Source organism: Chamaea fasciata, unplaced genomic scaffold (genome assembly GCF_029207755.1).
Source record: "Chamaea fasciata isolate MVZ Bird 193981 ecotype frontalis unplaced genomic scaffold, bChaFas1.0.hap1 SCAF_4, whole genome shotgun sequence".
Classification (NCBI taxonomy): Eukaryota; Metazoa; Chordata; class Aves; order Passeriformes; family Sylviidae; genus Chamaea; species Chamaea fasciata.
In genome coordinates this window covers 56,479,101-56,506,134 of record NW_027094089.1, presented here as the reverse complement: position 1 = coordinate 56,506,134, position 27,034 = coordinate 56,479,101, and the positions used below count along the sequence as shown (strand labels likewise).

General features: G+C 39.2%; 1 protein-coding gene across 11 annotated transcripts in view; it reads right to left on the bottom strand.

Moving 5' to 3' along the window:
• The window catches only part of SEMA4D (semaphorin 4D), a 97,097-nt gene that overhangs the window by 19,321 nt on the left and 50,742 nt on the right, over positions 1-27,034 (bottom strand). For 6 of the 11 annotated variants that reach the window (XM_066181645.1, XM_066181654.1, XM_066181655.1 and 3 more), the window contains 14 exons: positions 25,908-25,970; positions 18,029-18,419; positions 15,628-15,773; positions 14,440-14,502; positions 12,056-12,154; positions 10,856-10,949; positions 9,808-9,921; positions 8,780-8,931; positions 6,880-7,055; positions 6,600-6,756; positions 5,583-5,805; positions 5,072-5,187; positions 1,207-1,379; positions 932-975 (listed from right to left, as the gene is read on the bottom strand). In XM_066181645.1, the coding sequence (XP_066037742.1) occupies positions 932-975; positions 1,207-1,379; positions 5,072-5,187; positions 5,583-5,805; positions 6,600-6,756; positions 6,880-7,055; positions 8,780-8,931; positions 9,808-9,921; positions 10,856-10,949; positions 12,056-12,154; positions 14,440-14,502; positions 15,628-15,773; positions 18,029-18,122 (1,651 nt within the window). In that variant the 5' untranslated portion in view covers positions 18,123-18,419; positions 25,908-25,970. Of the gene's footprint in view, positions 1-931; positions 976-1,206; positions 1,380-5,071; positions 5,188-5,582; positions 5,806-6,599; positions 6,757-6,879; positions 7,056-8,779; positions 8,932-9,807; positions 9,922-10,855; positions 10,950-12,055; positions 12,155-14,439; positions 14,503-15,627; positions 15,774-18,028; positions 18,420-22,371; positions 22,447-25,907; positions 25,971-27,034 lie in introns of those variants that run through there. The other 5 variants (XM_066181647.1, XM_066181649.1, XM_066181648.1 and 2 more) reach the window with 2 other exon arrangements.

Below are 27,034 nucleotides of genomic sequence, written 5' to 3'. Positions count from 1 at the left end.
ACAAACTAAGAGACAGGACACCTCAACTTTAAGATGGCCTCCACTTCTAGATAAAGGTGAGACCCCACTAATCCACAACTGAGTGTGCACCTGGGAAGTCACTGTTTCGAAAAATACTGTACTTGGTCTCACTTTATATCCAATCAGTGCATTTTAAATAAAGCGGCATCTACAAAGTATACAAGAGGAAACTGAACTACTAACTCTCTTCTGAAAAAATGGGTATTTGCACTTATAGCACACCCACAACTTACGGCACACTGTAAGTTAACAAAAAAATAACAAGCAAAGTTCTCATGGCGGTTCACGCTTTGCTTGAATTAGAAATAAAAAGTGATTACATCTAACTATTAAGAGCTTTTTTTACTGCAGCTAAAATCGTCTGTAACTCTACTACACTTTATGATCTCCTTGATCTGGTGGCAGCAGCACACACAATAAAGAAAGGACCTGTGGTTACTTGTTTTAAAGCACTATGGAAGGTACTTCAGCTGCTCTGTATCGTGTTTTGAGTTCCCCCTCCCCTCTCACCATAAAACCAGCTCTTTTTTTTCAGAATAATTTAATCTGATCTAGCAGCAATAACCAAGCACTTGTCAAAGCTCACAGTAGAATGTCAAATGCTGCATCAAAGAGACAGAGGCCTCTGCAATAGAAGTACTTCTGGTATTGCTTTCATTCACAAGTCACTGTTGAGGTGCCCCCATTCATTTCAGGGGGTTGTGCACTGCACACTGAAATGCATACAAACACAGACAGCTTTTAAGACAACATGCAGATTGTACAGATGCTCAAATATTCAAAGCAGAATCCCGTACGTATTAAAATATAAACAAATGTCCAGATAATCACAAAAGTAAAGCTGAACTAAATAGAACTCTTTCACCACTCCACCTAGACATATGAAGGAGCTCTTTGAAGACTAACTCACCAGAACAGGAAGATGCATCCCCACCCATGTTTTGAATCCAGTTTCTGTAAAAAGAGGACAACCATTACAACTTCAGATCTTGTCTCCTAAAGTCTGCCTATCCCCTTGGACTAGTAAGAGTCACCTAAACAGCACTAGCAGACATAAATGAATAGGGAAAGACTCTGAAAAACTCTGTATTTGAAAACATTAGCTCTTTTTCATTCCAATTATCAGTAAGGGACAAGATTGATTAAATATTAATTGTAACTGTAAGGTAATCAAGATACTATTACCTGTCCATTTCACCTTCTTTAAAAATATCAATGCAGGAAGCTTCAAGAGGTTTCCAAGCACAGTAAGGATCCCTTGCTAAAACACAGTCAACACAAGTGGTGTACTTGTCACAGAATGCCACTGGAGACTGCACCACACCAGAATTTGAACCAGCAAAGAGGTATCTTCTGCCCTAAAGAAAACAAAACACAACAAAAAAATCACAGTCAATCACTTTCTCCAACCCAAACAACCAATTCATGGAATGATATAAATGTTATTAAAGAGCTGCATATATACAGCCTCTTTTGTAAAAAGTGGTGCCTCAGGAGAGTAAGCATTTGATTAGCTTTTATTTCTAGAAAGTTATCTTGGAAATATTGCAGCAATGCTGAAAGTGTAAAAAGACAACAAAAACCTGGAACAGGAACCATGTCTAACTATGGCTTTATCAGTTTTTTCAGAAACATGAATGTAGTAATTCTTTTCTCTGAGGCAAGGCAAGGCAAGGCTGCACTGGTGACAAGGCTGCAGTTGGCACACATAAGACTGAGCAGGCAGTAGGGTTGCTCCTGTTAACCCAAAGCAGCCCTGGCAGTATTCAAAGGAAACAGCACTGGCAAGACACCAAGAAGAAAGTGAAAATAATCACATTCGCAATGGCTGTTGAACCATTGCTGTTGGAGATCCCAAAGCAGTCTGACTCTAAGCACAGCAGGAAAAGACCACACTCATCCTTATCGTAAAGGGCAGGCAGCTGTTTTATTTCACCCATCTACTTTGGAGTTCGGGGAAAACGATGGCTAAAGGTACACTGTGACTTTACATATTATGAGGCAAAACCTCCAGAAAGGGGCCTGTGCTGCAGCCCAAATCCACCATGACTGACCCACTACTGCTTTTGAGAGTCTCTGCATAGAAAGCTGAATGGCACAACCCACCTCAGCAGTGGGCTGGCTTCATCCTGAGCAGAATACTGAGCAGGTTTATCAGCACCCTGCTGCAGTTGTCAGGCAAATGAGCTGGATACAAATATGGAATTGCTTTTCCTGTACTGCAGCTGTACAGATCTCAGCACACAGAAATGTACTCAGTCATGTCTGCAGTAAGACTGCTTGACTTGAACAGGATGAGTATGATCACAAAGTGATGAGCAGACATCCAAGGAAAGAAACATTCTTCAAGAAAGTCATGTTCAGGTGCACACATTTGGTCTTGCTATCATAAACACCCTTAAGAAAAGAACTGACAGAGTCTCTTTAAGATGCATTTAGGTTTTGGAGCTCACTGATGTCCTGATCCTTCAACTAAGGACGTAAGGAGGTTCTGCCACAAGAGCTCCCAACAGGCCAGTCTCTATAATGCAACGATCATAAGGAAGTCTCTACAGGAAGTTGCAAGACCAAGCACAAATTATTTTGGATCCTTCTTGTATATGAAGTGTGCAAACAGCTTTCAGGGAAACGCTTGACGCTGGAAAATGTAAGATAAAACACAATCAAAAAAGAATCTGCTGGCACTGCTGGAAGGCACAGTTCGAACGACAGTGAAACAAACATTCAAATGAATTCTTTCATCCTGAAATTTAACACAGATTAGTGGTGGATTACGCTGCAGTGCTCACAGAAGGAAGTTTACAGTGCTGGAGACATACAACTTCCTAGGAAAAGCTTCCTATTCTGCTCAAAGATTTCCACAGTGCACCAAGCACTGCTCATCTCTCTAGTGCTCTGCTGGATAACACTGCAACAGTGCAACACTGCGCGTGGGTTGTAGCATCTTGGCATGTTTCCCAACTCATACATCCAAGAGTTCAGAGAATATGCAGTGAGTTGAGAAAATCATTTAAAAAAGAATCCAGACGCACCTTCCAGTCAAGCAGGAGTTAAGATGACCTACTGTAGGCTCATCTGACTTCCCACCACCCTCCACACACTATGGGAAAAACATGGAGACTACTGAAAAATGCACTCAGAAAGGACTCTGATTGCAGAGAGGTCAAAAGCCCACCATCAGGGTAATTATTACCCTTCTGTGGTTAGTCTACTAATGTGGGATGCCATGACATGTAACACAATAGCAGCTGTGATGAACTTCAGTAGCCACTGACCATGGAGGCAGAAACTTGTGTTTTCAGGCTCAGAAGAAGCAGGAATCTCTGCTTGGATGGCACTGTGACTATGGGTAGTATTATGACCAGGTCAGTTACCATGACTCTGGCAGCTGACCCAACCTCCCATTCCCCATCACTGAAAAGGACCTCTGGTTTTATCGGAATGTACTGGGCAGCATTACTTCAGTGAGTATGTGGCATCTGGACACAGAGGGAATAATTCAATGCCATTACTTCTACAGCAGCCTTCCAAGTGTGTGCTGAAATTGCTACATGATGTGTATTTCGTATCAGGCTTAATGCTCATCTCTTTCTTTGCACTGCCCTAAAATAGGCAAATCATAATAAGCCAGCGGAGGAATGATCCCACAATTAGAAGAACGGGTATTAGCATATATATTAGAAGAGCTAGCTATCATTATTTTCTATGACAGAGCAAATTCCAAAACTTCCTGTCAAAGCAAGAAATTTGAAACTTTTTTTGCAGATTAAACAAATACTTTGTGTGTCTGTGTATGTATATACACACACACACACAAAACACATATCTGCACAGATATATAAGAGCTGTCAGTGTGATGCATCATGCAAAAGCAATACAAACATGTTTATCAAAAAGTAAGCACAGACATTTTTAATCCTGATTTTTGTTTGTCTAGCAAAAACATACTCTGTCTGTCCTTCCTTTCTATTATAAACATGAAAGGATAAATAAGCGTGGCAGATGAGCTTGTAAAATTTATGGCATAAAGCTCTGTTTCACTGAGCTGATCATGTTGACATGCAAAATTTTATTAAATATCACACAAAAATAAAAGCTGTTTCAAAGTATTCCTAAGTCCCTAAGCTGCTGAGCACTTAGGGATCACTAGGTAGCTACTGAATGCTGGTATTACTACTAGATACTTCAAAAGAGGCATTCATTCTCTATGAAACCCAGAAAATCTCACTGATGCCACAAGTGACTTTAGGCATAGACAGATACATTCATGGATGAGAAGGTCTGAGGAACTAGGAGCAAGAACCTAACTCATGTACAAACTACACACAGTGACCATCCTCCCACGGTCACAAAAGCACTCTAGGATTAAATCAAACAAATGATAAACAGTGCAGGACAGCTGCCAGGTTTGGAGCGTGCACCAGCTCTTGTGCCATCCAGCTGGAGCTGCATCTGGCACCCCATTGGGCAGACAGGACCTCACCAGAGCCCCTCACCCACAGCTGCAGCAACGTGACTGCACTCATGACACAACCAGCATGCAGGAGTCTGCAAGATTTAGGACAGCAGAAATCAATTAACTACACAATTATGAGTCTCTATGCTAGAAGACTGTTCTCTCTTCTTAAGTCTATTTCCTCAGAACCACACACCATTCCTCTGCTAACCTCAACCCCGGGGACTTTTCCTCACAAATCTGCAGTGGCCACAAGGGGTCAGGTTTTTTACATCACCTAAAACCTGAAATTGGTTTTGTAAAACATCTTACAGTTTCCTGCTTCTGCACACGGAAACCAAGTGAAGACTTGCACACCTGTGCTCCCCGAGCCATTCCCGATGAAGGTCTAAATACCTTCAGAAGCTTGCCACCTACCAAACATACTGAAACACAGCAGGCAATATGTGATTGCTGCAGCATGGTGAGTTATAAATGCAGCTTTTGGCTCTATTCACAGCCATGGTCTCCTTGTCACAAGGTCACAAAATGGCACAAAGAAGGTTTTGTGAAAGAACAAAAGGAGATGAATGCTGTGATGCTTATACCACTTACTGTTTTGGATGAAAGCAAGAGAGTTTGGACTGGTTCAAGATTTGGGAAAAGTTGTGTTTCTTCAATAATATGCATTCCATTTTCATAGCTGATAGCTTTGTGCAGAGCTCCTCGATCTGAAACAATGGAGGAATATGTTTAAGTAAGATCCTTGAAATAAAAAGGCAGGAAAAAAGCCTTCACAATTGCTGTAAGTTGTCTCAATAATCTGCCTGCTGTTCAAGAAAACAACTCCATGTCAAAGGTAATCATTAAACTTGCCATTATTAGGACCTCTGAGCAAGAAATAATGTTCTGGTATGCAGAATGAGTGGCTGGGGATTATATTGTTTGGTTTTGCTGAACTCACTGAAGCTTTGCAGTTCTTTTCCTCCAATACTTTTTTCAAAGCACCTAAGATTGTCCACTTACTGTGGTACCTTACTTCTTTAAACAAAGAAATCTCAGGAGTTTCTCTCAGAAAACTAAAGAATCAGTGCATCACCAAAAACAGGTGTTTTGCAGAACTCACCAGTACCGATGAACATAACATCATATATGGTGCCATTGAGTGTTCTGACTCTGTCAACTACAATCTGTGTATACTTCACATCTTGCTTTAGCAGCCGAGGTCTGTCTCCCATTGGGGTCACTGAGTCATCCATCAGAGGATGATCTTTAACAAACTGCAATGTTTTGTCTGGTAAATTCAGAGAACTCATGTAGTTTGATGCTCTGGCTTCATTGTTTATACACTAAAAGTGGGGACAGGGAGAGGGGGAAAAAGAAAAAAGACAACCAAATTGCATCACTTACTTACACAAAATGAAGACAATTAACAGCAACTGCATTCATTTTCTTCTCCATGTGATTCTGGCCAGTAACCACACCTGTACACTATACTCATTGTACCAAGGAAGGTCCTCAGGTCTCACAGGACTTTGGCCTCAGTGATGTACTAATCCTTGAGCTCTGGACTACAATTTGTTTGGGTCCAAAATACATTCTAGGAAAATATTCCTTCTGTGCTCTCACCCACCTTCAGTAATTTTAACCATCACCTCTTTCAGTGCTAGCAACAGTATGACTGTAAGGAACATAAGGAAGTAAAAAAGTCTGAAAGAGACCCAGCACTAGGAAATCTTGAGTTTGCAGAGCAGTGCACTACATTAGATAAACATGTGGACTCTACTGAGACAATGTAACAGTTGCTGTACTTCTTTTCATCTGAACTAAAAAGTGTATGATGTCGCTAGTGTAAACTGAGTTCTATTTCACAACGAAATAATTTTTAATTAACAAAATAATGAAATATAAAACCAGAAAATAACTTAATTCTAAATTTAAAAACTCCCAAACCCCTTCACAAGACTTTGATTCCCAGATAAAAAGTCCAGAACATATCACTTGAGTGTTTCTCTATGAAGCTTCTACAAGAAGTAACCAGGTGAGGGCAAACAAATGAATCATTAGTAGGTTACTAGTATTCCCAGTCTGTTTCCTCCTGAGCATTAAAAAAGTAATCAGATCCAAGACTACAGAAACTTACCGCACCAGGTCGAGGATTCGGAATTTCCCCATTGTATCGTACCCATTTTGTATGAGACTGTTCCACTGTAGCACTCTGCATGTATTTTCCTTTTGAGAAAACCTCTTCTACAGTAGACAGATTGTATGCACACACTGCTGACAATCCCACATTATTCCTATTAATTCAGGAAGAAATTAGGGGAAAAAAAACCCCAACAAAACATATGAGTAATTATCATTTTCTTGTAGCCAATTGAGATTAAAGGTACTTATCCAGTAAAAGGCTATGCCACACTTACAGTTGTGGGGTGAAGACTCCATATATCACTGGTTCCTTCAAAGTCGGAGATTTGAGAATAAAAACATCATTGATAACATTGAAAATTAAATTCTTATCAGGGATGGTACAAATCAGTCTGGCCTTGAGAAACGAAGTCCATTTTTTCTGCAAGGTCCTTAATCCTCCTTGGTCCCTCTTATGGTATTAAAAAAATAAAAAGTTGTTTGTAAAAAAAACTAGCAGCATTTTTGCATTTAAGAATCACTGCTATATAGCATGCAATTACTAAGTCTTGGTGTTTTATAATATTTCATCTTTAGCAACATCGAAAAATGTTAACATTCACAAACAAAACAGTATAAAAGCCACAGGAAAACTGATTCAATAAAAAAATAATGCAAAATTATTTCTATCACACATATAGGCAAAATGAATTATCAGAGTTAATGAAGAACCACACTTCAGCATCACTCAGAAAAACTGAGATGGGCAGTGTTCATTAGGAAAAAAGTAAAGCAAGCATGGAAGTATTATACTGTCCCTTAAGAGAAATACGTAATACTGTATTTGTCCTGTGACATCAAAGCTGATTTAAATTCAAATGCTGCAATATTCCTTAAGACTTGCCTGACACTGATAATTTCATTAGAAGAAATCCAGCAATGGTACAATCTTTCTAGCAGTTACCACCTTTATTAAGGACTTGCAGGTATCAAGATTTAAGTTAAGATATATTGACTAAAAATGTATTTCAAAATATTTGATAATTGAGCTGTAGCTCTGATACTTCTCTTATAAAAGGGCATATTGAAACAGTATTAATATTTCAGTTTAATATTTCCATTCATTATCCAATGGTGTATGCAATGTATTAAAGGAAATTGCAAAATTTATTAAAACAATTAAGTGTAAGTGCTTATAAATTTGCAATCTGCCACTGATTTCTATTTCAAACAACAGTCTGAAATATATAATAATATAATAAATGAAGCTCTCATATTTCACAATACTTCCATTTTAAAGTGTGCACAAGCTGTCAGTGGGCAGAGTGCCACAACAGTAAGCCCCATCTAAACCTGCCTCCAGCTCCTTGTTTAATGGAAATCTCAAGGGCACTAACTTGTTATTGCTGTTTTGACTTCCCTGTTTAAATACAAAAAAGTAAAGACAAAATAAAACTTTCAACCTCATAAAAATGAAACAGCCAGGTAAATTTCCTGTTGGAAAAAAAAGGAAATTGATACATTCCAGTGAAAAAGTTTTTGTTAAATAAACATTTTCTACTGAAAACACTTCCATCAGCAAGACTTTTAACCAGCATTCCTGAGACTTGAATCAGCTTAACACATTGAGGCTTAAGCACAGCAGGTGTGACAGAATCAGGCTGCTGGTGACCATTTCTCCTCAGGCTCTGGCAGCTCTAGCAGTTTCATAGAAGTCCTATCTGCTACACCACAGCCAAAAATTATTTTTCTGTGCACACAGGTACAGTTGTGTTTGCGCACAGCTACTTCAAAGTCACTTGACACACATCCTATCTGCTCAGCTCCAACCAAAGTCACTTCTTCGCAGGGAGTTGTACTTGTTTAAAAAAATTAACAATGAAAACTGTTGCAACGCTTTTTCTGTTGCAGGGTTTTGTCATGGTTGCTTTGTTTTCTCCCAGAGAAGAGCAGAACCCCCAGATGTCTGAAATTTCACAACTGTGCAAAATTATATCAACTATTTATTTACAATGGAATCATTAAGCCTTCTCAGTTCTGATAAACTGACTGGAACAGCTCGTTCATTGAGGTTTAATAAACTCAAACACCTCCATTTGCCTGGCAGTAAGTCAAAATAATTAATGCTTTTTAACATGCACACACACACAGAAGATCCTACGAGATACAGTAAAAGTAAACTGAACTATCTCCCACCTTGCATACTCTAGCTATTCTTGGAATCATCAATTTTCCAACAAATTCATACTCCACGGACACTTCAGTGAAAAAGAAGTATATCTTGTCGTCTTCTCCATCTGTGCTGTTTGGATCTGCTCTTATCACATCAGCAAAAACAAAGTTGGGCTCTACAGATAGAAGAATTTTCTATTACATATGTGACTGACTCAAAGATTCCCTCAAAGACCCTCAGAAGTTATCTTTCACCCAACCTCCACACTGCATTTACCTCCTCTCTACTCGGTGACCTACTTCTACAGTTTGATGTTCATAATATGATTTCTTAAAAAAAAAAACACGAAAAAAATAACCAGAAACAAACCCGAGAACCCCACAAAACCTACATGAAAGCACTAAGATACCTGAGAGATCTCTATGATCTGACAGCTCATTACTCCAGCATTCTTCAGTCCACACTCAAATGTGGTATTCTAAGGGGCATGGCGTGGTAATCCTTCCCGTGCCTGCCTCTCTTCTATTTCAGCTATAAGCTGAAGCACGAAAATGACATAATAACGTGTATTACATAATCCTATACTTTTTGGACAATGGTCATAATTTTGGTCCTTTTTGGCACAAAACCTCAAAACTAATTCAGTGAATTTTGAAATTTGGGAACTTAAAGTGTCAAGAATCAGGATCAGCTCAATTTAAGAACAAATTCAAGACCAAAACCATTCTGTCCCTTACCATATCATAATTCAGCCGCACTACTGCAAGGATGAACAAGTAGGTAAGAAACAAACCATTAATGTCAAGTTGAAATATGCATATTCGGAAGCAGTTTTCATCATCAGTGCTGATAAAAATCCTGAAATTTCCAAATACAATCTCTTGATGGCATGCATGAGAGCACACACTCACAGTGTATGCCAGTATAACCAAATCCATCTCTTTCAGACATCAGACAATTGCTCCTTACCCAGGTAAGACACTCAAACTCTGTAGGTGTCATGTTGAAGAAGAAAGTGTAACTTGTTTGGGCCACTTTCATGCTCACTTACCATTAAGCCAAGGTATTGCATACTCTGTTCTCAGAGGGCTCTGATGAGAGTGCCGTGAAATAATAGGTTCACTTCCCAAGAAATTGTAGGAAGTCCCAGAATAAAGCTCCTCATCTTCAACACAAAATCACATATATTAGAATTTATGGACTGGATACCAAAAGTGTACATAAATATTTTGTGAGTCTATGTAAGCTTAAACTTCCCACAAGAAAAGGTAAACACAGATTTCCTCTGAATTGCCCTAGACATGTCTTTTACGTTTACATTTCCGTCGATCATTCTCAAGCTAACACTTCCACACTTGGGGTTATTATTATTATTGTGCTAACAGGAGAACTGAAAAAAGTCAACAATGTTTTTGTGGCATTTTGACATTTAACATGAAAATGTACTTTATCTTAAAACATCCAAATTACTTAAATGCACCAGAAGTCCAGAATTATTTTCCTCTCCTTCTATGCCATCATTCAAACTTGATTTGTACAGATTTAGGCACAACAAAGGGAGCATGTTATTTTTTTTCTCATTTCCTGTTTCACGCGATGTTCAGCTTCTCTTTTATGATCTTGAGACATGCAGGTAAAAGTCACAAATTCTGGCTTCCTCAAATTAAGATTCAGTGGTGTATTTCCATACAGTTAGTACACCTGCAATAAATATTTCACTTCCCTATTCTGTAGCACGTCTTCAGGACATTAACGATAGTGCTGGTTGTATTTCTGAAATTACAGTAACTGATACTACAAGGGCAGTCTAGTACATTTATTTAGACTATCCAGACTAAATATGTTTAACATCTAGAAATACAGTTTGAAAATTAGTATTTTGGAAATTGCTTTCAGAACAACCTAGAGTTTGAAGTTCTCCATTTAAGAAACGTGCTTAGGTTGACTACATACGTACTTTAACATCTATACAGATACACAGCACAGACAAAAAAAATGGATGCAGGCCACCATTTTGATAATGACAGACTGGAGGGTGACAGTAGAAAAGATAGAACATTTTTAAACATAAGAACAAGGAATGTGAAGTCTGAACTTACCAACCATAACAGATGTGTAGCTTTGTGCAGGATCAAATGGACATCTGCCCTTACCATCTTCATTTTTACCTCCAAGTTCAAATGAAATTAAATTCTGTTGACAACCATAAAACAACTATTAGCACTTTTTCCTTTCAGCCACTCAACTTGTACAAAGTTAGCTAAAAACTATACACTAAATAATGGGCTATATAATCAACTTCTAGCATCAAAGGCATATTGTGTAAAATTATAGAAGGCATATGTGTTTTCAGAAAATCTTATCAAGTCCCAAAAACAGAGAAAATATGTGATCCTGTAGTTTGTAAGGGTGGAAGCAGAAGAAAGTAAAAGATGAGAAGTTAAATACAGACAAACCTCAAGAAAGAGCACCCAAAAAAAGCTAGACAGTGAGAAAGACAGAGAAGTTAACTGATACATAGAAAGATCTGGCAATTATTCAATTACCTTGAAAAAAGAGAAGTCTTAGAAATCAAGAAAGCTTTCTGAGGTAGATTAAACAATTTTTGAGATGATGGTAAATTTGTGAGATAGGGCATGATCCAACTAGGCTTTAAAAAGCAACAGAGTATTTTGGCTGCTACTTTATAAATCTCTTAAAGACAAAGAGAAAAAGGATCAGAAAGCTGAAATGTAGCCACAGTACTGGGGAAGTAATCAAGTTATATTGTGTAATGAAAGCACTGGAGGCTAAAGACACAAAGAATTACACGATTTCTCAATTTTCAAATTGCGAAGAGCTGCACTAAGGAAAATGATACAAGGGTCAGTGGAGAGAAAAGGGAGTTTCAATTTTGTGCCAAGACTTTGAAGAATTCAGCACTACACATCTTTGGCACAGCCAGGAGCAGAGACAGGAATCTGAGAAATTTCAGGAAGATTCAGTAGTGAGTGAAAGTGGCAAAGAATGTAATTTCAGTTTTGGTAACTGGTTTCACGCTAACACAAAACACGTGAAGAAGTATAAAAGCTAAGAAGAAGTAAATATGCGGTTAGACAAGATGAATCAATAATTCATTCAGTGCACTGAAAAAGTAGCAGTATACTCTGCCATTATGATGGGACAGTGCAACAAATGCCGCTAACCTTAAAGCCAGCAGTGAGGATGCAACTGTACTGGGAAAGAAGAGTAACTCATTGTTTACCTGAGCTGCTTTTAGGTTACAGCTGTTGCTGGATCAAAACATGTACATTTCTTACCAGGTAATCACATGTCGGCTGAAATGCATTAGTTCCACACACGTAGAGGAAAGTAGCATTCAGCTGTTGCAAGACACGCACATAATTACGACATTCTGTCTGTAATAGAGGATGAGGAAAGGACTAGTCCCATAAACCATAGCTTCCACATTCCATAAACAAACAACATTATCCATTGCCAGTACTTATGCCACATCATGCTGGCAAGCCCAGGTGACACATGCATTACACTGGGACACCATCTCCCTACAATCTCCAGGAGCTCTAATCCTGCAGCAGCTGTTTTCCTACAGTCAGTAGCATGCAGCTGCCTTAGTGTCCCAGCAGGACAGCATGGTCAGCAGGGTCCATCCCAAGCTGTTTTTTTGAAGGACAAGCTCCAAACACACCTGCAGTCCATGGGAACAACTAGTTAAACATGAAATGAGTTTCAGACTTTGTCATCCTTTGTATATCTAGATGAAACAATGACAGCCAGGGTTGCTTGTTAAGTGTAAAACTGCTAATAACCTTCAGTAAGCTACAAAGCTTTGTTGTCTATAGCCATCTTTTTTCTTTTTTTCCAGTCCTTGATACTGTTCAAGGTCTGTAGTATCTTTAGCTCTAAAACAGAACAAGGAGTTTGCACAAAATCCTCAAAAAAAGATACAATAAAAATTCAGAATAATGAAGTAAAACAACTCTAAGAGGGAACAACTCAGAGGGAAAAAACCAGGATCAACAACACCCCTTAATTCTTGCTGGTACACTGCCAGATCCTTCCACTCAACTGCTGCTCCATTAACTTCTTAAGCAAGTTCAAGCACTGACCCTCCTATTTCTTCTTATGCGACAAATTAAGTATTTCTGTGACTGTGTGGGAGCAAAAAGCAGCGGGGAAGAGTGTAAAACCAGTTTTCTGCCAGATAAGGCCCTTGAACAGCTGTATGAATGCTTTCTGCAGGCATTATACAGTGTAGTGCTGATGGGTGGGGGAGAGAACTGCCCATTTAAGTGTAAGAAATAGCAGTAATGGCTTAATTCCTTGACCCTTTTGAAATTATTGTACCATCCAAAACATCATCGCTACAACATAAATGTGACTAGTAGAAGGTTACAAGTAAAGTGAGGCAAAAGCATGGCTGGCAGTAAGTATGAGTAGCTAAACTGCAAGCAGGAGAAAATATAAGAAAATAAATTCAGTGCTCTATCGAAGTATGTATTTATGGGGTCAATTATACCCCATCAAAAATTCTTGAGAGGACTTGTGGAGATTCACACGCAAGTCTGCTAATCATACGCTCATACACAAGAGAAATGTATATCCCATATTCATCATGGCTGTTTATCAGTATTAGCTGCAACTGAACTGTAAAACAAAACCAGTATTCTCTGATCCTATCCTGCAGAGGTAGACAAGGAGGAAACACACTTTAAATACCTGTCACACCTCATGCTTGAATAATGTAATGATGGTCATCAGTGGTCAGTCAAGGAAAAGAAGTAGCTAGTCAAAGGGAGACAGCCCACTCCCATCCCGATGAACCACAGGAATGCAGGGTAACTATCAGCCCTGGATTCAGCATTTGGGGCTTTTTTTAACAGTGAGAACTAAACAGGCTGCACATTCAAGGATCAAATCCCTTCAAGTGCAGAGTAAATCTGCCTTTTGTATTCAGAGGACTTGCAGACTTCTACTTTTAAACTTGTGCTAATGGTCTGACCATCAGTCTTGCCCAGCAAATTCTTGCTTTACTGCATCATAAAACGAAGTAATGTTACACGAACAGAAAGGTACATCTACATACAGTCACCTACCTCAAGTAAACAATCTCCCCAGAGACGCAAGACAAGCAGGCCAGCCTGTGCCCCTGCCCAAACTGACAGGAGGTCTGGCTGTTCGGGTGCTGTCTGAGCTGAGTGCACCGCAAGGGGCACACCCGCAGAGCAACTCACCACACACACAGAGTTAGTGAAAAAATACACTGGCCTAACAAAAAAACCCCTACGCCCTAAAGCAAAGCACACAAAATTAATCATTCACTCTTTAAAATCAAATGTTGTGAAGGAATTATTGCAATAACAAAACACAACAATTGCTATCAGTTACTTCAGGGAAAGCAATACTGGTTTATCATCTCAATGGAAAACCATTAGCATTAAGCACCCATTAGCATTAAGCGTGTGTTCAGATTTTCAAACATTCAAATAATATTCAACAACAAAAATAATGAACTAAAAAAAAAAGACTAAGCATGCTGTAGTTTCTAATGCTCAAGTTAATAAAAAAAATAGGTGATTGTTTTTTAATTTTAATTTCAAACAGTTGAAGACTTTCTTTTTAATGCCACTCGTCTTGAAGTAAAATGTGCAAGACCTTTCTCAAAGTTCGATAAAGTACATACCTGTTCTGATTTGCCCTTGACTGCACATTTAGTCCTTTTATCTTCTGTGACCTTCCAGTGTAACTAAGTGAAAAAAAACGCAACAAAAAAGCAATTCAAAGTACTTTAATTCAATGCAAAGTCTGAAAATCTTGCAGTAACACACAAAAAATATCCTATCTAGAGCAAATGCAAGACATTCTGCAAGTAGCATTCAAAGGTTCAAAGCCATGTTTTCCCAAGGAGGTGACATTTTCAAATCCATGTGCCTTTACGCAGAACTAAACTACCATCTTCTGGGTTCATTATGATGATTCCCCACAAAAGGCTAATGAACTTTTCATTACCATACCCATTAGGGAAGTACTTGTCTATTTCATTAACACTTGAATGAAAAATACTTGGGAGAAAAGAATCGAAGAAAATTTACTGCACTAATTTATGCTGAGTACAACTTTACAACTGTGTTTTATATGCTGGTGAAAGTGCCCACCACCACCCATCAACATGTTTTTCAGATTAAAAATCATATAAGCATCTTCTAAAGCACCCTAGGTGGTAGTCCATGCTGCATGACTACATGTCAGCCTGTGTTGCTGATGGAAAGAAAAGCAGGAGCCTGGGAAGGACCTGGAAGCAATCTAACATTAACAGACTTCTGCCTGAGCTAACCTACTTTGAGAAACCAGCACAAACATATTCAAAGTACTTCTCTGAGCAAGCTGATCAGACTCGTCTGCACCATCACTTGCTGTGCAGATACACCTAGACACAAAACAGGAGACTGAAAGGACAGGGCCTTCATTTGCAGCACACCTACAAGCCTGCTCCAAGCAAGCCCAAGCCTCGTCTCTGTTACAGATTACTTTTTGACTCAGATTAACAGAAAATGGCCCACTCCTGATATTAAGAAAATATCTCTAAGAACTACCGCTAAAGATGATACCCACAGTCCCTCTCATCCAGCATCCTGCCCCCAAGAAGAAAACACCCAAGGAGATCTCTAATTACTTGTTCATATTCAGCTTCTCCTTTCTTCCTCTCTTTTACTCTGTAAAATCTTCCAGAAATAATACTGGAGTAGACCATACAGATCCATTTCTATTTTAGGTACCTATTTGTCTAAAATGCAATGCTACTGATAACAGGAAATTCAGTCTAATTTGGAGTACAATTTTTACATGGAGGATAATGTATTAAAAGGCATACCTCGTGCTGCTTCTCAGCAATATTCACTGCATTTAAGGCAAAGATCACTTCCCTGGCTCCTACATATAGAACATTTTTGTCTTCACTTAACAGCAAGGTTGAATAGTTTGACACTTTTGATTCATTAAAATGTATTAGCTGGACCTCTGTTGAAATGAAAAAAAAAAAAGTACCTCATGAAGAAACACAATCACTTTGGGTCAAGCTCATGAGTAATCTTTTCTAGGTAGTCTAACAACTGCTGGAAAACTTGAAAACAACAAAAGTTAGTTAAGACCCATGTAAAAGACAAGGGACCCCTTAGAAGCTTGATTCAGCAGAAACAGCAGCTTCCACCAACAGTATCAAAATCACTTGTCCCAATTTTCTCATTCAACTTCAAATGCTTGAGTATTCCCTTTTATGGTGATCCCTGTAACTCACTTCTTCATTTTTCTCTACTTGCTTCTTCTAAACTTCTATTTTCCACATCCACTGTCAGATTGCTCCTCACTTTTTCCATTCCATATTCCAGTCTACTGTGGAAAATCAGACCAGTCATCACATCCCTTCCAACTACCCTGAACAAATCTAACAAAATATCCTGCACTTTAAAACAACTCTTCAGCATATTGACGTAACAGAATAAAGACACAGAAGCATATAAACCATCTGCAGCTGATTCTGAAGCGAAAACCAGAAACGAAATACACAACATACACAGAAAATAACAATATGAGGGAAAAAATCAAGATGAACACAAGTAAGATTAGAAAAAGAGGGAGATATGAGAGAAAAGGCAGTGGAATGAGGAAGCGTATAGAATGGACCAAAATGGCTTGATGAAAGATGACACAAACTGACTAATGCAAAAGAGTATTTTTTCTGAATGTACAACTCTAATGCACAAATAACTGAAGGCTTTTGTTCGTGAAGAAATAAGATTAATTAAGCATGGCTTTTTACAATACAGATTAAAAAATGTACTATTACTTCCAATTCTATCATTAGTAATTGCACATTTTCAACTACAACACTCCAAAAACATTGATTTTAAACTAGATTCTCAAGAATGTAATTTTGCAATCTTCTACTTGGCAGGAAATTTTTCCCAAAATGGATGAACTGGTTCATACAACTCTGCTGAACTAAATTCCCTCTCCTATTCAAAAGTAGATTTCCAACATTTAAATGCAATAATCTTGAGCAGAGAGAGAGAAGTAGCAGGAATGAAAATAAGCCCCATTTATTTTGACTGATTTGGATGTAAGTTGGCAGTACCTTACTATACCATTAGATAGCACCTTGCCAAATTTTAACGACAAGATAGAAGCATCAAGGACTCTAAGCAGGAACTACAAGCCTTGTCTAGGCCAGCCTTTCTGAAAGGCTGTATCAGCTAACTAACTGCTTGACCAATAATCAGGAAAAACACTTCCTGCAGTCATCTCATAATCTGCTTATTCCTACTACATTCTTAATCTCCATCTATCTTTTCCTACAGGACGTCTGCTCAGAATTTAACATCTTTATTTAAGTCTGTTTCATTATGCAGCCAATGTATTTGTTTGGATTTGTTCACTTATTCCACACTTGAGTAAGTAATCAGCTGCTGCTTACTAATGTTAAAGAAGGACCCTAAGACAAAATTTCTTAAAGCATCCATGGGTAATTGGTGGGGGGGGAGCAGAAAACAGGAAAAACAATCCATGTACTCACAAATAACTACTCTATAGACTATGCTCTGAAGTTCTTTTCAGACCCAGGCTAAATTATTCAAGAAAAAGCTAAAGCATCCTCTGATTTCTATTACTTGCCTTTGCACTTATATTTGCAGGCTCCTGATTATTGTATTGGGAGATTATGAATACATGGTGCAATTTCAAATGCAAGAAAAGCATTGCTTTGTAAAAGACTTTCGTATCTAGACACCATAAAATGCTGCTGGAAGAAGGCCAAATGCTTATTTTTCCTTTGCCCATTGATTTATTTAAGGCTCAGGGTGGCTCGGTGTCAAAACAGATTATTAGCTGGAGAGGTGCATTTTGCTAATGTATTTGAACTCCAGGTAACAACAATTTATTTAAAATGAAATACACCTATTGGGGTTTTCTCTTGAATCAAGTTTCAGTTGCAGTATCCTTCAGCTGAGAAAGCCAAATTTGGAATTCCTCTTCCGTTTTCAAAACAGTTCTGTTTACAAAGCTGCTTGAAGGAACCAAAATCAATCAACCCAGTGCATGAACGACTTTTGAATATTCTGGTCCTAAGCATTTCACAGGGTGAGCAAAGTAGCAACACCTGACTGAATTCACAGCAAATTGGCTGAAAGAACCTAAAACCTCAGTGAACTTCAAATCCCACAGAAACCCTGAGGATGAGGCAATGTCCCATATTACAACACTTAAATTTCTGTTCTTACCTTTGTGTTCCCAAGTGATCCTTGGTACTGGGCCAAATGCTATCGCCACTTCTAGCAACAAACCCCAAACTGCATAAAAAGCACACAGAGCCATCTTCAGTGTCCCTGCTCTTCAGGGTTCACTGGTTAACTGCAGCAGGTAGCGTTTCCTCGGCAGATGAAATGGAGACCCCAGGGAGTATTAGAGACCGGGCATTTCTGCCCTTGAGAGCAGTGCAACAGGGGAGGCTGGAACAAGTGTACAAGTACGTGCTTTTCAGCAGATCACTTCAAGAGAATGCACATTTTCCAGGATGCTGCATACAGAGACTGCCCACACGCTCCACAGGCTGCAGAGCTGCTGAGAAGTGACGGAGTGCATTCTTTTGTTTCGCCAGAGAAATAAATGATACTGTGGAGAGAGGAGGGAAGTAAGAAGTAGAAGAGAAAGCAAACCAAATACTGCAAAAAATAGCACTGATCTCACAGTATATCTACAGCTGTCTGCATATCTTAATTTGGATACAAAATATATTAACTGGCAAAAATCATAATCTTAAAACCAAGACATATATCACATGGCAAATGGGCAATAACTGAAAGCAATCATTTCAATCTAGAATTCCAAGTGTAAATACTTTGAACTGCCAATTATGCTTAATGCACAAAACTTGACTCTAGTCTATTCTTTCAACAGCGTGGCAAAGAAAATCCCTTTTTAACAAACAATAAACAAAGATAACAAGAAATTGCTATGACTAAGATCACAGAGCAAAGAACATGAGAAAGGCAGCATTAATAGTAAGCATGGTTACACAAAAAAGTGCATTCATCAATTACTAGATTGTAAATAGGTTTTGAGGTCTGCACACTTAGGGTGGTGATGAAAAAATACATGTTGTCCCTTGCAGCAGGGTACAAGATACCAGATTTTCACTGCGGCCTTTCACACACCACCACTGCCTGAGACACTGACATGACTAGTAAGAGACACACCACAGTACAAGACAACTATAATACCTGGAGGTTATCCAGCAGCAGGGCAAGTCAAGGTGTATTGATTTTGCATGGCCTAGTTTTGGTAGCAGGTGAGCTATAGGGGTGGCTCGTGGAAGAAGCTGCTAGAAGCTTCCACCACGTCCAGCAAAGCTGGACCCCTGGCAGTTCCCAAGACAGACATGCCCTAGGCCAAGGCTGGCCTGATTACAAATGGTGGTAATGCTCCTGTGACAACATATTTAAGACGAAATCAAAACACAGGTGGTGACATAGTTAAGTGAGCTGGAAAGAGCAGAGTGAGAACATGCGAGAGGAACGACTCTGCAAACACTGGGGTCAGAGCAGAAGGAGAGGGAGGAGCTGCTTCAGGCAGAGATGAGATTCCCCTGCAGCCCCTGGTGCAAAACATGATGAAGCAGCTGTTCCCCTGCAGCCCATGGAGTTCCATGAGGATGCGCTGATCCATCCACACTCTGTGGAGGAGCCCCATGCCACAGCAGGTGGATGCTACAGGAAGCTGTGACCACGTGAGAAATTCTAGAAAGAGGGGCTGTGCTCCCATTCTGCAGCAGCCTCTCCTTGAAGGACTGCACCCCGTGGGAGAGTGACCCAGGCTGCAGCAGCTTTGGGAGGACTGCCCACAGGATGGACTCACACTGTACCAGGTCACTGAGAGCTGTTGCTCATGAGAGGGACTCACACTGGAGAAGTTCACGGAGAACTGTCTCCCATGGGAGGGACCCCGGAGTGCAGCTGGGGAATGACTCCTCTCCCTGAGCAGTGGGATAAACCACGGCTGATGAACTGACCATAATCCCCATTCCCTGTTGACCCGCACCACTGCGGTAGGAGGCAGATCTTGGGAAGGAGGGAGTGGTGGGGTGGAAGTTGTTTCTAAGGGCTTTTTTTACTTCTCATTATCCTGCTCTGATTCTGTTAGTAATGTTTTCAATTCGTATCTCTAACTAGAGCATGCTTCACCTATGATGATACCTGATGAGTGATCTCTCCCAGTCCTTATCTCTAGCCATGAACTACTTGTTTAATTTTCTCTCCCTGTCCAGCTGCACAGGAAAGTGAGTGAGCAGCTTTGGTGGGTGCCTGGGATCCAGCTGGTGTCAACTCATGACAAAAGGTTACAAAATCATTAGTAACATTAAAAAGGAAACAGCCACTACCTGAAACACACTGAGGTAAAAAGACTAAGGGGAAGCTGAAGCAAGAACATCTCTAAGCACAACTAAAATGCCTCTGGGAGGACCTGGGTTTAAGCAGGAAAAGACAAGGAATCTCTAGTAAGCACTGCCAGTGGATCTTAAGGTGGCTGAGTAGAAGATGGGCAACTACATTCTAAGTGTTTACACCTGCTTTACTAAATGCTCACAGGCAAGATTAAAAGATATAGAAATCTCACTTATTTCTATAAATCTTTTATCTATGAAAAAAGTCCACACAAGACTGCAACTTCTGTTACAAGCTACAAAATCCACACAAGCTGAACCTCGAAGTTAGATATTTTTCCTTACTTTTTTTTTGTCTTGGTAAGTACTTTGGATCAAATCCAAATGTTTGTAGCAGATCATATAAATTTTTTTGGTTTATAAGGCATCATGTTTTCAGTTAAGTTTACTAGGCTTTTCTGTCTTTCATCCTTCCCGTTTATCATCATATACAAGCAATTCCAGGTTTTGCTTTCCAATGCATTAAAATGTATCATTCATTCAAGTTATAAGGTAGAACATATTCTGAGGCAAGCAAACAACTTTGCAAGTTAAGTGTTTAAAAAGGGAACAATGGTTCAATTATTAAAGTTCCAGGCAGTTTAGCTGTTTTATTAAAAGAGAAATGTAAGGAGAAAAACAGCAGTGTAAAGAAACATCCTTGAGCCACTGTTCATACACACAGCTAATCCTTTTCTTAATGCTACCTCCTGTTACTGATAAGACTGCACATTAAAATCAATTCCCAATTCTTTTTTAAATTTCTTTCTTTATTTTTTAAAGAGACAGCCAGGACACTCTTAAGCTATCAGTTATGCACAATACCATATAGCAGAGACTACCCCAGAGGAGACTTTTGAGGTCCTGTAAATTTTTTGGACTTTCAAATAGGATTAGCAACTATAAGCCCTAGTAAAGGAAAATCCGGAGTTCTCCTACAGTCACACTACACTCCTAGTGTAGCTCACCTACCCCAGTAAATGCAAAGTGACAATGAAATTTGAAACAAATTACATATCTTTTGATGAAACAAAGGGTCTGGCTAGATCCTTTAGTGCCTGCTTTGCTGTGTGGATTGAAAATTGCTCTGGTTATACAAAATGGAAACGTGTGATTTAATTTCTATTGTACAGGACTGCAAGAAAGGTCCTTTTACACATTAATAAGTTTGACTTGTGGGACATTACTTGATGATCTAGGGCAAAATTCAGCAAGTTACAAAAAGGAATGAAACAGACTACAGTGAACATCACATGCCCAATTGTGCAAGATCCACTTTGTTCTGTAACTTTAAATAGAGATGAAAGTGTACTCAGAACCTTGTCCTTTAATTTAGCCTTCAATTTAATTACCCTCCCCTGCTCCTCCCTTCCCTGCGCTGAAAATTATCTGGAGTAAGTCCTTCACTGACATCCACTGGGAGGTCATTCATAATTTAATACGAACTTCTTTTTGCATAACACAAAGGGCATAAGAAGGAAAAGTAAAAAAAAAAAATAAATTAAAAAGGCCCAGACAATGACCTGATTTCCAGATTAACTTAGTTCCATCAGTGTTCACTAGCTTTGATTAGATCTGAGTGCTCTGAATTTCTGGAAAGTTAGGTCTCTTAATACTTGGAGCATTAGTCCCAAAAACTAAGCCACAATTTGCTTGGAAACAAGTACACGGAAGAAGGCAGAAAGAAACCTGAAATATTTGGTTACATAAACAAATTCTGATTCAAGTGACCATAGGTCTACTTCTCTGTAAAACTGTTAAAAATTTTCTGAGGTAAATAATCACTAAATCTGAAATTTAGGGACTCTGACAATAATTTTACATCAATGTATAATGACAAAAGGGAGCAAAATGAGTTTTCCATAATGCTTGTATTTATGGTGACTAAAAACAGGGCAACTGTAGAAGCAATCAATGCAGCTCCTGTCAGTTTTGCAGAGCACAGCTGGAAGTTCAAAGCTGTGAAAATTCCCCTTGATATGTATAATTGTAAGGCATTATAGACAGAGAGGTAGTAAAAATTTTCTGCCCTCTTGAAGAATAGAAATTTAAAGCTGTTAGAAAAATTTCAGGCTGCATAACTGCTAGTAAGGAATACGAGCACAAGTTTTGAAACCATGGAGATGCAATAGCATATACTGTTACCAAGATCAGAAACCATCTGTCTCCCACACCACCTGTGTCACTGGGCATCGGAGAAGCAGTGCTTTAGTCCACCTTCTGGAAAAATGCAAAATCCTAGTCATGCAGTGTGAGAAACTGGAAAACCAACAACAGGAAGGACACTGTCATCTTTCTCATCCTCCACGACACAGAGGCAAAATATGCACAAAGTACTTGAGAACACAAAATTTTGTCTTTCAGAGATGTCAATTCCACCACCCTTGCCAGTACCCAGGTTTTTTTTATAAGTAATGCAACCCAGAGGCAAGTGTCTTCTTCCCCAGTCAGCATGGTACAGCTGGATCCAAGTGTGTATCTCATTTGAGCAAACACCACACAAGATAGTCAAATTCTGGAATTTCAAACTAGGAAATAGCCAATTTTGCAACACTGGTTATGAAGTATTTTTTTCTTCTGAGAAACACTTAATTTCATTGTGCAGCTTCTCAGTTTGGCTCACTATTACATAAACTGCTAAGTGGAGCTAGTGTTATTTTGTATATGAAGGTTAAAACCAGGAGAATTTACTAACACACCAGAAACAGTAAGCATCATAGCTGGGACTCTTGTAGATTTCTAAGAAATTATCATTACCATGACAGAAGATCTCCTCGAAAAAAGCCAAAGAAGCGCTGGCCATCCTGGCCTAATTCTGTCACTCTTTTCACGATTCCCCAGCCATACTAAGTGCCCCCATAATTTTCCTCCATTGCATATTGCACTTTATTCTCCTCCACAGGGTTAATCTTTCCTTGAAATCCCTCATCTACTCTGTACTCATTCTCCCACCCATGCTATCACCCACTTTTCTTCCCAACACAAGCCATGCACCAGCCTCACAGTGAGGTTGCCAGACAAAAGACCACCCTTCCTCTAGGCTTAAAGAAAGGCTCTTTAAAATACATACTTCCCTACCTCTCTGTCAAATCAGTTATTGTTGAGGGACAGCAAAATGAGGACCTCACAGTAAGGAACAACTAACCGAAAGACACCATTCCTTCCCACTGCCAGAAGCAAAACAACCCTGTTAGGTTTACCAGGCAGCCTACTCTGCTATATTTCGATGATAAAAACAACAACAACAAAAAAAACAAAAAAACCCACACCAACAAAAAAAACCCCAAAATATTTGCAAAACTTGCAAGGAGTAACTATAATGAGAGATATGGAGCTCAAGACAGGCAAATTTATGAGCGAATTGCTTCTGCCAGCAGGGAAGGGTGAGTTAAAGGATTCAACAGTCAGAGGGCATAAATTCCAAGTTCTCCCTAAATAACTGGCTTTTAAAGCTTTGAAAGAATACAAACTTGCCTTAATATTTATTGATGCATATTTTATAACAGGTTCTAAGGCTCCGTACATGAAAAACAAACCAGAGAAATCCAACTGTGAGATTTGGTTAAATCTTTTATATTTTTCAAGTTTGTTTCCAAAACGGAAAAGTTAGTAGTATTTGCATTTTAAGTAATCAAAATTACACAGTGAGAAGTGTACAAATTACCTTTGATAGTTGAGTTATATTTACATAGGTTGCGGATTTCAGATCAGTAAAGACAGGCTGGTTATATCCTTTGCCTTATTTCTCACCCTTTTAAAAACTTCAAGCACAGTGCCATTTTTATACAGTCTTAGGAAAAACATCATTATTTACAATCTTTTTATTATAAAATACATATGAATTTATCTTCTATTGAGGTAAGCCTCAAAGTAAGAGACCAGTAGCCTTTTATTATTAACATACATGTTAAAGAGCATGGGATTATTTGCATTTTAAACTGTAACCAAAATACTTTGTAGCTGCTAGATGATTATAAATTGGATGAAGATTCTTGAGACAATCTGATGTGGTCTTTATCTCTACCACAAAGCCTGCTGAAGGATGTGCACTACTGCTAAAAGAGGATATAAAAGCTGAGGAAACAAATTCCAAGTTTTAAGTCCCAAATCAGTATTTTCTGTTTCTGCATGATAAATATGCCACCAAGCAGTCTTCAGGAAACTAATGCTTGTGCTCAAAGAAGAAATTTTATCTTCAGAGGGATACTGCTAGAGATCTTTTATTTTTTTAATCTCACATTCTTGTTCTTTAATTATTATGTTCTTTTTCTGTGGGCAAAGATTACGCAAAGATAACGAGTTATGTTAAAAAAAAAAACAATTACAAAACAGATTAAAATCCTTATTTTTAAGATTATTGTGGGTAGATCACTACAAATAAGATTCAACTTCAAAGAGCAACCAGAAAGAGCTAACTTGGATGCTGGGCTAAACCAAACAGAGAATCCAAGAGCTGCCCTGGGTATGTTCTAAAACCCTTCCGTGCCTGACTGGGTACTCCCAGATGTTAAACCTGAGTTGCGACAGTGCAGCAGTTAAAACCAAGCAAGAAAGAAAGTCCCTGAAGCTTGTCTTCTCCTACCAGTTAAACATATTGTCACAATCAAAAATACTACTCAGTTTCTTTCTCATTTCTTCTTGGGGTCATAGGACTGAGTGAGTAATTTGAAGTTATTTAAAGATGCCTCTTGGCAGCTGATGGCACATGTGAAAGTACCTGCATGTCTAAATTAACACGTATGAGTGTTTTAAAAAAAACTATCCTAGGTGTTGTCCTGGGTTGAAGTATATTCTATCACCATCTTCAAGAACTGTTGAAACCAGGTGAGGCAGGGCTCCCTGCCTCCTCCACTCTGGCTTATCTTCTGTTAATGGGCCCATCAGCACCTTTGCTACACAGCTCACAGATAACCCCCTCCTGGACTATCTCCTGTTAATGGGCCCATCAGGCCTTATCACATGACTCACCATCCCATTGTGAGATGCTCCGCCCAGAGGGAGGAACCAAGCATTCCAGCCTGGATATAAGCTGAGACTCTGAACACCAGAGGGGCGCTTACCCACTGGATTCCCAGAGGACCCGAGCTACCAGACCTTTCTACAGGATCACTGCTTCAGGAAGACCACCTTATCTGGACTGCTTCCATCACTACGCTCAGGTTGTATTCTGACTCTGTCAGTGGTCTTTTGTATTACTGCATCTATTTTATTTTACTTTCTTTCCTTTTTTCCTATTAAATTGTATCTCTGACTTGGAGCCTCTCATTTGTTTTGCCTTCAAACTACTACAGGTGTCCAGCAACACTTCCAGAGTCAAACATCCCCAAAAGAAAGCCCAGTACCCCTTCATATACGTAAACCACGTAAGAGAGGGAAGATGCAACCCCTGAACATGACCTTTTAGCAGTAACTAAAGAACAGATAAATACAGAGTATGTTCCTGAGTGAAAAAAGCCCTTTCCTGCTAAGTTTCCTGAGTATTTTGGTCTTGAAGCAAAAGAATATAATAAATCAAACTTATTTATCAATCCTGATTTACATTTTCCAGTACGCACTAAGTCCCTCGTGTTCTGCAGTACATTTATTTGTTCTGCTAACAAGGACACCTGTAACAGAGTCACGACGAATCCAACTGAGCTCCCCTTGGTGTGGGGATGTACCTCTGGTTTCAATGTACGTACCTGCCACCTTTCGGAGCCTCCTGCACACCCCAGAGCTGGGAAGCCGTCAGAAACACATCTTTTCTGAAAAGGGGTAATAAACCGGCTTTGAAATCAGCACCACATAATCCTGAAAGGCAAGTTCTGATATGGGAATTATAATAAATCCTCCCCCAAAAGTTTGGCTTTTATTTTCCAGATTACCAGGGCAGAGCATTCCTGACAAAAACCAGAACTGCTACATTTTCATCCAATGAGCCATGATCCTGACGTTGCACTTAACACAAAAAAAAGTATTAAGCAGACCTGATAAAAAGCAGACACATCAGCCCGTTCAAAACTCAATTTGTTTCTCCTATCCCAAACTGGCTGATACTTACCCAGAACAAAATTATTCAGCACTTATATTGCAGTAGCAATTACTGATACTGGTAAGAGTCTGGGACCCCTCACATGCTGGTATGGGATGTACTAGAGAGAGGTTAGACACCAGCCAGCCCTTTACTAAATTAATACAAAGCAGTTCCAACACTTTCTTGCATTATTAAAGAACTGCATTATGGACAAGCCCAGGAAAAAGGATCTGGATATTGGCAATGAAACCTGGCATGCTCGTATTTATTTCGCTGTAATCACAGGAGAAGAGTGCACCACTCTGAAGCAATCACAGCTGGGCACAACAAAGCATTTATCCCAAGACTGTTCTACGTAACATGCTTCCAATATGCAGACTCATAACACTGTTTAATCAGATTGTATTTAGCATATGTATTTCTTAATATTCATCAAAGCACTTTTATAAGGGTCTTAGCCATGTGAAGGAATAGTGTTTTTTAAATGGAAGTCACTGAGCGTCTGAAGTAGATTTCACTGGAGTCAGTAGTAAGGGAGTTCCCAAAGATGCACATGGTGAGATGATGCACCTGACAAAAAAATCTCCTTTGCACTTCTGAAGGCTTCATTCTTGTCCCAGAAGATTATAACGACTCAGAAGACAGAGGCCACAAAAGAAACAGGCTAGAGAAAATTACAAACAGCAGCTCTATACTGCATTTCTCTAAGGGAGAGCCTATACAGAGTCTTTTCCAGAAATCTTCAACAGTGCACATTTTGTGGCTACAAGTATGGCAAAAGGCATCAAACAGCTA